At 43.9% G+C, this 14448-nt stretch overlaps 1 protein-coding gene across 1 annotated transcript in view; it reads left to right on the top strand.

Annotated features, from left to right (window-relative positions):
- Nucleotides 1-361: 361 nt before the first annotated feature.
- xirp2a (xin actin binding repeat containing 2a) overlaps nucleotides 362-14448 on the top strand; it is a 51005-nt gene continuing 36918 nt past the window's right edge. Inside the window, exon 1 of the mRNA XM_080835174.1 lies at nucleotides 362-546. Coding sequence (XP_080691300.1) covers nucleotides 379-546 — 168 coding nt within the window. The 5' untranslated portion in view covers nucleotides 362-378. The remainder of the gene's footprint in view (nucleotides 547-14448) is intronic.

Below are 14448 nucleotides of genomic sequence, written 5' to 3'. Positions count from 1 at the left end.
TCCTCCTCCTCCTGCTCCGTCCTTCCAAGGCCAGCCTCTCTTCCCTCTGTGGTTACTGCTCTGTCTGGGGCAATTAGGTAGACTACACAACTCCACTCTGCACGCCTTCCACTTCTGCACTCCTTTTTCCTTTTCTTCCTCCGCTCTCTCTATCCCACACTATTCCTCCGTCTCTCCCTATCCCCCCTTTCTTTGTCTGCCTCTCTTTCTCTCCGGGTCTTTTTCCATTCTGTCTATCTTCCTGTGACAGAAAGGTGGAGGACCCAGTTAGTGAAGGGAGAGAGAGAGAGAGAAAGAGTGAAAGAACCAGAAAAGAGTGAGAGAAGAAGAGAAAGAGGTTGTAGGGGAGGAAAGAGAGGATTTGGTTTCGCAGCAACAATGGAAACCCGATCGGGACCTGGGGTGCTGGCCGCACAGGAAGAGCCTGCCAAAGAGGACCTGAGTGAAGGCAAGCAGATCGAGCGCTTCGACATCCCGCTGAATAGCCTAAAGAGGATGTTTGAGAAGCCGGCGGTGGCTGAGGCAGATGGAGCCCACGGCAGTGCGGTGAGTTCAGCCGCCGACGAGACTCGCCACTGCCTCCTCTGTGTGCGCCTGTGTGTGTGTGTGTGTGTGTGTGTGTGTGTGTGTGTGTGAGAATGTGTGTGTGTCTGTGTGTGTGTGTGTCTCCACGCTGTGAGCTGACTTTTTTCAGTTCTTCTTTTAGAAGCTTGATGAAAAGTTTAATTTTGCTCTGTGAGAAACACTTGATTGAAACATTCTCCCCAGCGAAGGATGCTATCTTATTTAGAGAGATCTGAATGTTGTGCCTGGATCTTTCATCTGAAACTTGACTTGACAGGCCCTTCCTTTTGAGTGCTTTGTCAGTGAATTGAGAATGAGCTCTGCATGCTTTTATGCCATGAGAGCAGTATTGGATCAATAAGAATGTGGTGTGTGTGTGTGTGTGTTGGCTCTTAAGAGCAGAGAGTTGTACAGAGAGGAAGTGAGTGTTTACACACTTCTCAGAATCTGAAGTTAGTGCAATTCACATTAACAGAACCTGACATCCTATAACCAATAACAAGCATTTTTCACTTTATGCGCTTAACTCTTTTGTTCAGAGAGTTTAAGTGAATAATTTTCTGTGAGGTGTGGAAATTAATTGTGGAAGTGTGGAAATTAATATGCATACTTTTGAAGCAATGGCATTTTATGAATTTGTCTACCGGTCAGAATTTTGTGTGTGTGTGTGTGTGTGTGTGTGTGTGTGTGTGTGTGTGTGTGTGTGTGTGTGTGTGTGTGTGTGTGTGTGTGTGTGTGTGTGTGTGTGTGTGTGTGTGTGTGTGTGTGTGTGTGTGTGTGTGTGTGTGTGTTTGTGTGTGTGTGTGTGTGTGCATTTGTGTGTGCGTGTTTATGTGTGTGTGTCTTTGTGCATATGTGTATATCCATGTATGCACTTCTTGTTTGAAAGTATGTTTGTGTGCCTGTGTGTATGCCAGTATGTGTGATTGAGTGTGGCATAATGTGTGTGTTTGTGTGTGTGTGTGTGTGTGTGTGTGTGTGTGTGTGTGTGTGTGTGTGTGTGTGTGTGTGTGAGTGTGCGTGTATGTGTGTGTCTATTCAGTTTGTGTGTGTTCATAGTGGTCTATGATGATCTCACCCGGCTTTAGCTGTTGAAGGTTCTCATGTGACAGCATGGCCTAGAGGAGGCTGCCTGCTTGGCTGCTTGGCTGCTTGGATGGCTGAAGGTTTGGCAGCATTCTCTCCCTGCTCAAGCCTGCCTCATAGGCTCTGCTGCTGGATGTGGTGCCCTAAAGTTTAAAGCCAGCCATGCAAGTACAGAAAGTACGTTCACACACAGACACATTCCTATACATACACACACATACACATGCACATTCACACACACAAACACACACATATACAGTAAACTGTATATATATGTCCACACACAGAGGCACAAACACATACACACAGACACAGACACAGACACAGACACAGACACAGACACAGACACACACACACACACACACACACACACACACACACACACACACACACACACACACACACACACACACACACACACACACACACACACACACACACACACACACACACACAAACACCAACACACACACACACACACACACACACATAGCTACGGTGTAACTCCGGCCTGGTTTATAGCCTCTGTTTAGAGAAGAGGGCTTGTGGCTCCGTGGGAGGCGTGAGTGGAGCCTCCGGCCCTGTAGAGTTTTCCATCTCAGCAGGGCTGGAAAAACTCAGCTGCTGCTGCTCGTACCTGGTAGGACCAGCTCAGCCACACATAGACAGGCACAGACACAGACATAAAGACAGACAGAATGTCTATGAAAAAAAAAACTGAGCATGTTTTCAGATTTTATACCACAGGATCAAGTTGTTTCATTACCCTACCTGACAAGTAGCCTGTCTGATGTCTTAAAGGTAGAGTCCTCAATTCTGGTGAAATTGATTTGATCTTTGAGCTCAACAAAGGGCAGCATATGATAGGTGTGTATTAACTTGGGTGAAGTTCTTAAGAAAGCTGGTTTTCTTCTCCATTTGTTTTTAAGGCCAGTCACTTTAGCCAGAATCAACTACTCAAGCTTTACCACATAAACACAATGACTTTTACCAGAATCAACTACTCAAGCCTTAACACATCAACAAAATGACTTTTGTTAAAATCACACTCTCCAGCTTTAAACACCCCACCACCTCCTAGACACAGAAAAGGTTTGAATACAAGGAAATGAACATTTGTATTCAAGCAAGTTACACAATGTTAAGTCGCTGCTTTGTGTTATCAATTGGACTTGTAATGATAATATTTGCCCCGAGTGTAATGTCGTGCCAGATTGCCCCAAGCTACATCAGATTGTTATCAGACACACTCCCACACTTAAGTGCTTACATACAACAGTTTTGCTTCAAACAGCTGTCTCACAGCTGGTGTGTGTGTGTGTGTGCTATGTGGTACACAGAAGTTTATGTGCTTGCATAAATAGAGTACATACACACACAAGAGGGTTTATACCACATACGTACACACAGGCAAACGCTGTCACATACAGTCCTTTAACAACAGAAATATATTGATGAAAATATGTATACCCACCCACACACACGCACATGCACCACATTAGCCAGTAGGGGGCGTGTGGCAACCAAAAGTGGTGCAATCTGACACCATGTTATTTAAATCCTACTTTTGGTGACTCTGAGTCTTTATAAAATAACCCTGTAATTAGCGTGGTAGCGAGAGCTTTGGTCTGTGTGTGTGTGTGTGTGTGTGTGTGTACTGTGTATGTGCGTGTGTCTGTACTGTGTGTGTGTGTGTGTGATGTGGCCATAAGGCCAAAAGTAGGTCAGAATATCTGCCTGTCCTTTTTATTCAGATGTTCTCTCTGTTATTAATCACAGTACATCTGTAATTCCATTAGTGCGAGGAGGGGGGGGGGGGGGGGGGGGGGGGAGAGAGAGAGAAAAGGGGGGTTGTAATAGCTGTGACCATGCAGAAGATGAATTGCATGTTTGCTAGTAGGCACCATTCAGAATAACAATTTCCGTCAGTCGATGCAATCTCACGCAGACATTCCAGCACCTAAAATAGTTTGCCGCCCCAACTTCTGAGTGGCATGGTGGGTGTATGAGTATGTGTGTGTATATGTATCTTAGTATGGGTGCGAGAAAGAGAGAGAGAGTGAGTATGTGTATGTGTATGTATATGTGTATGTGTGTGTGTGTGTGTGTGTGTGTGTGTGTGTGTGTGTGTGTGTGTGTGTGTGTGTGTGTGTGTGTGTGTGTGCGTGATTACATTAATGTATGCATGTGTGTGTGTATATATGTGCTGGAGTGTGGCTATATTTGTGTGTGTGTGTGTGCACATGTGTGTACATACACGCCATTGAGCACAGATGAGCTGTTAATATTTCTCCCTCAGATTTAAGAGTTTCATGTGTATGTGTGTGTTTGTGTGTGTGTGTGTGTCTGTGTATTTGTGTGTTTGTGTGTGTGTGTGTGTGTGTTTTTGTGTGTGTGCTTATGTGTGTGTGTGTGTGTGTGTGTGTGTGTGTGTGTGTGTATGTGTGTGTGTGTGTGTGTTTCAGTCTGATTGCTCCTCAGAGTTAGCTGTGCACCCACCCATGGAGTGAAGTCAGCCTCAAAGCCTCCAGTGATCGCGCCCACAAAAGAGCAGCATAACCACAGCTAGCATTAGCGCACTTCCTGCTCCCCTGAGAATAGGCCTTTATGTGGCAGCGAGTGAGACCTACTGCTCTGATGTAGCTTACTGTGATGAGGATGTGTACCTCCTGTGTTCCAGCATTACAGTGTAGGCTCTCTGTCACCGGCATTTCAGTTAGATGGGAATAGACTACTCCTGACTACTCTTATTTTGGACTAAAAGAAAAGATAAGGCACCGTTGAAGTGATATGTTTATTTTAACGATGTGGGTTTTTTAATTTTGTACTCTTTGCAATGCTATTGAGAACCTAAATAGGGCAAGCCTGATTTGACACTTCTGTGTTCCTCACAACCACTTTGTATTTGTGTTGTGTTACGCCCCTCTACACCCCTACTGGCTTTGCAGTGGCAGAACAATAGCTTTTAGGTGGCGAATGGGCATAATTGGCCTGATTGTCCACACCTGGGCAGGTGTGGATATAAGACATGCAGTTTGCCCTCAGAAGGAGGCCTTGCATTCACACCATGCTTCGGAGGCTGGTGATCACCATGTGTTTGGTGCTGGTGCTTGGCACTCACTAATTTACTCTGTGTTTTGTGTTAGATAATAAATAGTATTTTTGTACAACTCTGTCTCCAATTTATGTTGCGGCTCACAAGCCGGGTCGTAACAGTTGGGATAGGAAGAGAAAGCTGGCTCTCACTAAAATCACTAGTGCCCAGTGCTTATGAAGAGATTACACAATTACCCCCATCCATTCTGTTCAGATTAGGATTAGAGCTGGATTAGTGGATTAGGCGCTGGGTGCAGTCAGTGATCCTAATTATGGAGCGCTTCTTTGACTGAATCTGATGCGTCCTTTTCTGTCTATTCATTGTATCTGGCCCTATGTCATCCATTCATGTTTATTCGTTCATTCATTCACTCATTCATTAATTCATTCATTCATTCATGCAATCTAATATTCCTTTAAATCAGTCACACATTCACTCCTTCACACACATATACTCACAAAAACCCAAGGATCAACCTCTCCCCCTCCTAGACACCCACCCACACATATATACACACAAATACACAACTGATCAGACGAACAATCACTCTCCCCTCCGAGGTCAGTGAGTCCGCCCTGGCCAGGTAGTGATCCCACATCAGTGAATCTGGCCAGGCCAGATCAAAATGGTGTTTGGGGGTAATAAATAGTTACCATGAATTGTCTTTGACTCTGATAGACTTCTGATGTAGGCTGTTTTGATACTTTTTAATGTTTAATAAATTAAGTTTTTCAAAAGTCAAATAGTCCCAGATCAGTGTCCTCAGAGTCGTCTGTGAGCCCAGGACCAGGTACTGCTACTCTACATCCTGTTTGAGATTCACAGAGCATGCTAGCGCTCTAAGAATAGCACTTTTAATTGGCCAAACTCACTTACTCTCTCACAGTACGGGGAACATTAATACACGTCTTTATCTAATTTGTTTGAGCGATAAAACCTGTTCTCTCTCTCTTTCTCTCAATATTTTCACTTTCTCTCTCTCTCTCTCACTCACTCACTCTCTCCTTCTCTGTCCTTCATTCTCTGTGACGTTTTGTACTGTAATGGACTCTAATCAGATTCAAACTCTCTCCTTGAGGCGATGAGGCTATCGTTTCTTTTATTCATCAATGCCACTGTACAATTCTTTCATCAATTCTTCTTGTTATCTCTCCCTTCTTTTTTTTCTGCCAAAGCAAGGTGACTATAAAGAAGTGTCTTATGGGAGACGTGGGGGTATATCTGTCATCAACATCTGCTCTGTTCAGACTAATTATATGACTGTTAAAAGTGCAAACTAGGACAGTTATTAGTGCTGTAATCCCAGTACGTTGAATAAACGTGTGAAAAGGAACTTAGCTTAGCCACTAGCTGACCATATTGTAAGGTACAGCACTTCAGCAGCCAATGTTGTTTTGAAGATAAGTGGTTGAACCACTTACTGAAACTGTCAGAGGTAAAGCACTTTACTCCAGTACCGGTATTATTGCTGAACATTGTGGCTGGGCGGGATATGGTAGTTTCACAGGCAGCTGGGATTGTAATGAGGTAGTTTAACTAATGGTGTGGGTTGTGGTAGGCCGGACCATGTGAGGTCATCTGTCCCGCACAGTGACGCATGTGTGGCCTTGGGGTTAATGATCATAGTGGAGGTTTAGGGTGCAGAACCCCTACAGGAAACATGAGCCTCTCTCTCTCTCTCTCTCTCTCTCTCTCTCTCTCTCTCTCTCTCTCTGTCTCTCTCCATCTCTCTCTCTCTCTCTCTCTCTACCATGTCTCCAGCTGTGAGAGTGCTGCTTAATATTTCACAAACTTTTGCATTTACGCTAACTCACTCTGTTTCCCTCCCACGCTATTGCCGGTCTCTCTCTCTCCCTTTTGCACACACACACACACACACACACACACACACACACACACACACACACACACACACACACACACACACACACACACACACACACACACACACACACACACACACACACATCTCTTGCTTTCCCTTTATCTGTATTTCCTGCTTTCTCAATATCTGTCTCTCTCTCAGGCTTCCTATCCCTCACTTCTCTCTTTATAGCTCTCTCACACACTCCTTCTCTCACACACTCCCTCTCTCAAACACTCCCTCTCTCACACACTCCCTCTCTCAAACACTCCCTCTCTCACACACTCCCTCTCTCAAACACTCCCTCTCTCACACACTCCCTCTCTCAAACACTCCCTCTCTCACACACTCCCTCTCTCATACACTCCCTCTCTCACACACTCCCTACATATTCCCCTACATTTTTTCATTTTTATTTCTCTCTCTCCCTCTTTCTAGTAGACATCCTTCCTTTTTCTCTCATGGTTTAATTCTGTTGTTCGCAGTCTCTCTCTCTCTCTCTCTCTCTCTCTCTCTCTCTTTCTATCAATCTCTTTCTCTCCATCTCTTATCAGATGCATTATAAATAACTTGGGGTGGGGGGGCAGGGAAGGAGGGGGTGTTCTGCAAGGCAATCTTAGTGTTTTGCATGTAATGTGTGCGTGTGTTTGTCAGAGAAGAGGGTCCGGAGTCAAGATTGCTGATTGGTGAGAGCGAAGGAGGTCAGTTTGGGGGGAGAGGGGACCATTGCAAGAGTCTGTCGTCATCCTGCAAGGAGTGATTTACCCCCCCCACCCCCCCCCCCCCCACACACACACACACACACACATACACACACACTCACTCAATCCGGCATGAACTTTTCGCCAGACCCATGTACGATTCCCAGCAGTATCGGCGGACATCCTGTCTGTGTGACTAACTTCTTCCTGCAGAGAGGAATTCTGGGAAGTCTCTCTGGCTGCTTGCTGATCTTAAATCATTAACCTTGAGCAGCCTTGTGTATGTTTGTGTGTGTGTGTGTGTGTGTGTGTGTGTGTGTGTGTGTGTGTGTGTGTGTGTGTGTGTGTGTGTGTGTGTGTGTGTGTGTGTGTGTGTGGAGCCTCGGTCCAGTGGGCATAGAAGAAACCAAGTGTTATTTCCTTTTCAGTTTTTTTTGACAGCAGTCTTTATCAGTGTGTACCAGATGTCTTTTGCCAGGATGGGAATGAAATAACACAACAGTTTCATTATCATTCATAGTGATGTTAATGAGACACAATAAGTGCATCATATAATATGTTAAATGATAAACCAACTTTAACTCATAACAGCTTTTTTACTCGTTAGAAACATTAGTTTTATGTGAATATACCAATTCAGAGTTTTGACCAATTAACTTTCTTAAAAAAAAAGATAAAACCCCATTTCGTTTTGTTGTTGCTGAGTAACAGGCCCAGTGTTTTCTGCCCCCCTGACCAGAAGGAACTTTTTGAAAGTGAGGGCAGAGGTTCTCCAGAAGGTGGCGGTATAGCGCCTCTGATAACCTGCTGTAGATTCCCCTCTGGCCTTATCGCTGCTGCTCCACTACAGACTCACATGACTGATTTAGGGTACGAACACATATGGGCGCCTTTTAAAAAAACGGGACGCTAGCAAATGCATTGATTCCTATGGTACGGCGCGCTTTGCGTGTGCGCCTTTTCTCCGCCACGTGTTTTTTAGGTGCGCTTAAAAGTTGAACTATTCTCAACTTTCCAGCACAAGGCAGGAAAGCGCACCGCTCACCAATGTCACACTCGGCCCAGGCAGCCAATCAGATCAAGCAACAGGCGGGCCTAACTACTTTACAACTTATTTCCTGTTTTGATGCTGGTAGATGTGGTATGAGCGGTATTTAACAAACGAAAACGGCGATGACAAATATTAATGAAACCTTACTTTAAGCGGTACTTAACTTCGAGGAACTGTACAATTAGAAACCAAAAGTATTCCAAACACCAATAGTTTGTATTACGTCTGAACGCCTGGTTGCGCACGCAGCCCCGCCTCAAAGCTTGCTTATTCTATGTCTATGCACCAGGCTGTTTTGGCCTCTGCACTTTGTCAAGACGTTATTGAAGGGTTTGCGCCTGTAGAAAGGCGCCCATCTGCGTTCGTACCCTAAGTCGCCTTAAACTGTTGTCTCTTTATGTTTCTCTCTCTATCTCTCATTCTCTATCTCAATCTCTCTCTCTTTCTTTGTCTCTCTCTCTCTTTCTCTCAACTCTTTGGCATGACCATTTAATGGAAAATAATATTGCCAAAGCATTATACATAGAAATATTGAAACATAGTATATAAAACATGTGTTAAAATACACACACACACATACACACACACAAAGAGAGAGAGACACCCGTTTACATGTTCTTTACATGCACATCCACACTCTCTCTGTCACACAAACACATACTCACACACACACACACACACACACACACACACACACACACACACACACACACACACACACACACACACACATGCACACACTCAGAGGTACACTACTAATTAACATTAACTAAAGACTTATGTATCCTCTAGTTCACCTCCTTTCCAAGAAAATCCAAACAATATAATATATAATGATATACTTGGAAAGCAATCCAGTATATATAGATACGTAAATACTTGGATTAACTGATATTGTTGCGCATGCTTGGCTCGGAGCAGGAAGGGGATGCCACACACAGATTGTAAATGATAAAGAATGTACAGAATTCCGGTATAGTGACAGATAAAACTTAAGTGTAGCACAAGTCTGTGTCTAGGGATGTCAAACAGTATGGAGAGCATAAGCCAGACGCCACTGCAGAGGACACGAGAAGAGTCAGAGTGGAGAGAACAGTCAGAGTGGAGAGAAGAGTCAGAGAAGAGAGAACAGTCAGAGGAGAGAAGAGTCAGAGAACAGTCAGAGTGGAGAGAACAGTCAGAGTGGAGAGAAGAGTGGAAAGAACAGTCAGAGTGGAGAGAACAGTCAGAGTGGATAGAAGAGTTGGGGAGAAGAGTCAGTTGAGAGAAGAGTCAGATTGGAGAGAAGAGAGGAGTCAGTGGAGAGAAGAGTCAGATTGGAGAGAAGAGAGGAGAGAACAGTCAGAGTGGAGAGAAAAGTCAGAGTGGATAGAAGAGAGGAGAGAAGAGTCAGACTGGAGAGAAGAGTCAGAGTTGGGGAGAAGAGTCAGTGGAGAGAATGATCAGACTGAAGAGAAGGGAGGAGAGAAGAGTCAGAGTGGAGAGAAGAGTCAGTGGAGAGAAGAGTCAGACTGGAGAGAACAGTCAGAGTTGGGGAGAAGAGTCAGTGGAGAGAAGAGTCAGACTGGAGAGAAGAGAGGAGAGAAGAGTCAGTGGAGAGAAGAATCAGACTGGAGAGAACAGTCAGAGTGGAGATAAGAGTCAGAGTGGAGAGAACAGTCAGAGTGGAGAGAAGAGAGGAGAGAAGAGTCAGAGTGGAGAGAACAGTCAGAGTGGAGTGAAGAGTCAGAGTGGAGAGAAGAGTCAGAGTGGAGAGAAGAGTCAGAGTGAAGAGAAGGGTCAGAGTGGAGAGAAGAGTCAGAGTGGAGAGAAGAGAAGAGTCAGAGGAGAGAGAACAGTCAGAGGAGAGAAGAGTCAGAGAACAGTCAGAGTGGAGAGAAGAGTCAGAGTGGAGAGAAGAGTGAAGAGAAGAGAGGAGAGAAGAGTCAGAGTGGAGAGAAGAGAGGAGAGAACACTCAGAGTGGAGAGAACAGTCAGAGAGGAGAGAAGAGTCAGAGTGGAGAGAAGAGTCAGAGTGGAGAGAAGAGTGGAGAGAAGAGAAGAGTCAGAGTGGAGAGAACAGTCAGAGTGGAGAGAAGAGTGGAGAGAAGAGAGGAGAGAAGAGTCAGAGTGGAGAGAAGAGTCAGAGTGGAGAGAACAGTCAGAGTGGAGTGAAGAGTCAGAGTGGAGAGAACAGTCAGAGTGGAGAGAAGAGTCAGAGTGAAGAGAAGGGTCAGAGTGGAGAGAAGAGTCAGAGTGGAGAGAAGAGAAGAGTCAGAGGAGAGAGAACAGTCAGAGTTGGGGAGAAGAGTCAGTGGAGAGAAGAGTCAGACTGGAGAGAAGAGAGGAGAGAAGAGTCAGTGGAGAGAAGAATCAGACTGGAGAGAACAGTCAGAGTGGAGATAAGAGTCAGAGTGGAGAGAACAGTCAGAGTGGAGAGAAGAGAGGAGAGAAGAGTCAGAGTGGAGAGAACAGTCAGAGTGGAGAGAAAAGTCAGAGTGGAGAGAAAAGTCAGAGTGGAGAGAAGTGTCAGAGTGGAGAGAACAGAACAGTCAGTGGAGAGAAAAGGGACAGAGAGGGATAGAGCACAGGTACACACCGTGGGCGGGGACAAGGAAGGTTAGCTAGTCAATGGTGTTCTGTTTATGGTGGTGGTGGTATGAGCACACATGTTTGTGTGAGTGGTTGTGTAGGTGTGTGCATATGTGTGTGTGTGTGTGTATATCACATTCAGTTGTGTATGGTTGAGAAATTCATCACTCTTATTAGTACAGTTTTTTTTTTACAATCATATTTGCAGGTGTCTCAATCCTATGTCCACGTTTACAAACTCTTCACACAGTGTGCTTTACTAACACACACCTGAGCACATCAGTTAACCTTTTGTGCAAGATGCTGTGCCCCAACCAAAACAGTTCATACTTCACCCACAAGTGATTCGTGCTGCCATAACTAAAGCAAGTACTGTCACCCAGCAAGACTACTGTGGCACTCAAAACACAATACAATAAAATATGCAAAATTTTTGAAGCACTAAAAAATGCATAACTGATGTGTTGCCAAATCCTCTATTTAAATGTGCAAATATCAGTTTCATAACTTAGCGTTGCATTTCAAAAAGAAAAACAAGGAAAAAAGTATTACAGTAATACTGTATATATATTCTGTGATACCAAACAAATAAATCTGTGCTCCAATAGGTTTCAACTATTTCTGTGGTATGATAGATCAAACAGTGTGTAGATGCGTTTCAGTTGAGTAAGTGAAACAGCCACACAACAGGCTACCATTCGACTTTAACTATAGCCCTAACAACATGCTACCATTACATGTCTACTGTAGCCCTGATACTGATCCACTGTATTTGGAATCAATATTTACTGCAATATTTTCCCCTGACTTACAATAAATCTTTAGAAAACCATGTTTAGCATATCTTATCCCCCCATACAACACCCTCAAAGATATCAAATCAAGCCGCTACCATGATGAGACAAGACCACCTTTGAGTGTGGTCAAATGTACTGTGCATGGTTGTAAGTGTGTAAGTGGGTACAGTATGTACCAGACCTGTACAGTAGTTGAGTCCCCTTTTCGCATTGAGCCCTTGACTTACATATTCAGCAGTAATAGTGGTAACATTTCTTTAGCGACAACTACATAAATACTTTGCATGCACTTTTCAAAGCAGATGCTGTATAACCACTTTTGTATAATCGGTAACAAGACTGCAAACAAACAAAACAAAGCAAAAGCAGAAAAATCGGTCTCATTTCAAATGTATAGTTTTAGTCTGTCAAAATACGACATATTTCAATCTACAGTGCTTACATCTGGTTTTGAGCCGAGTATCTAAATGTCTGCAAAATCTGTTAAGGCATTTTTATACTTCTACGATTCTCTCCGATTTGGTCGTAGAGGGACACTTTGGCACGCCTTGGCACGCCTTGGTAACACCTTCACCCAGGTGTTGCCGCCCATCCGACCCGTCGGAGAGCCGTCGGAGAGCTGGTCGGAGACAAACGCTTTTTTCTAACTTTTCTTAAAGAGACGGAGAGAGTCGGAGACCCCCTTGGCTGTGATTGGCCAGTTTACGACATCATTTCCAAACAACATCATTTCCGGAATCACACATGTCAGGACCTCACATTTCCTGTTTTCTGTCAAAATGTTTTAGTACGACTTTGGTAAACTACAAAGCTGCACAGCATGCAGCATTAGGCTACCGTATTTTATATAAACCCTCGAAAAGTACATTTCTCCCGACCACTGTTGGTCTCTTGGCTGGTGGCTCGGTGTTGAAAGTGCCTTCTCCAACCAGCTTCAACTGACATCTAACGTAATTTGCTACGGAGTAATGCTGGCAGCATAATTACTTTGCATCTATTAAATAGGAAATGTATTTCATGTATGTGTAGAACCTATTTAGAATGACTGACTTTACATACAACGGCAGTGAAAGACATTTGAGTCAAACATTACTTTTGCCTCAATGAGGGTGGCGTGTGAGAGCATAATCGGCACGACAACGTTGTACTTATTAGCAGCACACTTTTGAGAGTTATTGTGAATACGCTAACGCTTGATTTAGCGGAAAATCTAGTAAACGTACGTACCACCTGTCTCCTGTTCTGTTGTTGTTGTAGTTGTCGCTCAAATCGCTACAAGCACGTCCTCTGCTTATAACTCAAACTAGTCCAGCAGCTCCACCATCAACCATTGTCTGTTAGTTGTTAGTTCTCTTGTTGTGTTTCTGATATAACTATAACACTGCATGTGGATTGGTATGAAGACTGCAGTGGGTTTAATTTTCTGCCCCTTACTTCATAGTTCTACGGGTATTTCTGTTCGAAGTGTGCATGCTTTGTTTTATAGTGACGTTTCACGCTAACACATTTGACAAGGGCAACCGTCTCGTTGCAGATTAAACACATCGGTTTTGTCCTGCCCACAAGCAGCACAAATGCATAGCCTACTTGTCAGTCCACTCTGTCTTAAATTCGAGAGTTTTGGAATCAACTTTTCGTGTGTGAGAGCCTGGCAGATGATCATTAGTAAGTGTGCTAATGTATGTGTTTTTCCAACATATTCATGGTTGAAATCGCAGTCCCACAACTGTATGTTGAGGTATGCATGTTCTTGCTGTGTGTCTGATATAACTATAACACTGCATGATGTATGATGAATACCGTGGGTTTATTTTTCTGGCCCTGTCCTCAGAGTTTGGGGGGTAATTTTGTTCGAAGTGTGCATGCTTTGTTTCATAGTGACACATTCACGTTACCACTTTTTGACAAGGGCAACCGTCTCGTGGCCAATGAGTGCATTGTCATAGCGTTGTAGTTATTCAAAGGTTACCCAGCGATCATTGCAGTATGAATGTGACAAAAATACCAAAGAAAATAAGAACGTATTCATTTTATTGGATCGTTTTATAATAGTTTCTGTATTGTATGTAAGATAAGCATATCGTTTTGTTATAAATTGCAATGTTTTTCACAAAAAAATGACCACCACGATGGAGATACATTTGCCTACTCAAGTGAATATATAGCATTAGACATGTTAGTATTGACTGTGCTACATGTCTCCAAGGCCCATGTGACTGCACCTGCCCGACAGGTCTTGAAGCAGCATCCGTGTCATGTCAGTGACAGTTGGGAGGAAAAACAATCAATGACTTCCAATAAAGAGGTTATGTGGTAGCTACGGGCTCGACAAACAGTAGTTACCCCACCCAGCGGTCTGGCGTTGAATAGGTTGAATAGGCTTTAGGACGCATAGCCGTCGGAGTAGTATGTAAGCCCGACCAGTACGTTCAATTTTTTCTGAATCAACCGCCTGCCCCCGCCCGCCCATTTTTTTTTCGAGGACGGAGAGGGATGCAGAAGTATAAATTAGGCTTTAGGAGTTTTTCTGGTGAAGGACCTTAACTGAAACAGATATTTCCAGAAGAAGTAGTCATTGAATGCATTTTATATCAAAGCAATACAAAAGTATCTACAGTTTAGTTCACATAATCTACTGACATGTTGAATGTGTCAAATTCTTTGAAAAAGTGGTCATGGTATTAAGACAACTGTGAAAATGATTGTAAAAACGTCCT

Source organism: Sprattus sprattus, assembly GCF_963457725.1.
Source record: "Sprattus sprattus genome assembly, chromosome: 3".
NCBI classification, from domain to species: domain Eukaryota; kingdom Metazoa; phylum Chordata; class Actinopteri; order Clupeiformes; family Clupeidae; genus Sprattus; species Sprattus sprattus.
This window is presented reverse-complemented; position numbering and strand designations above follow the sequence as displayed.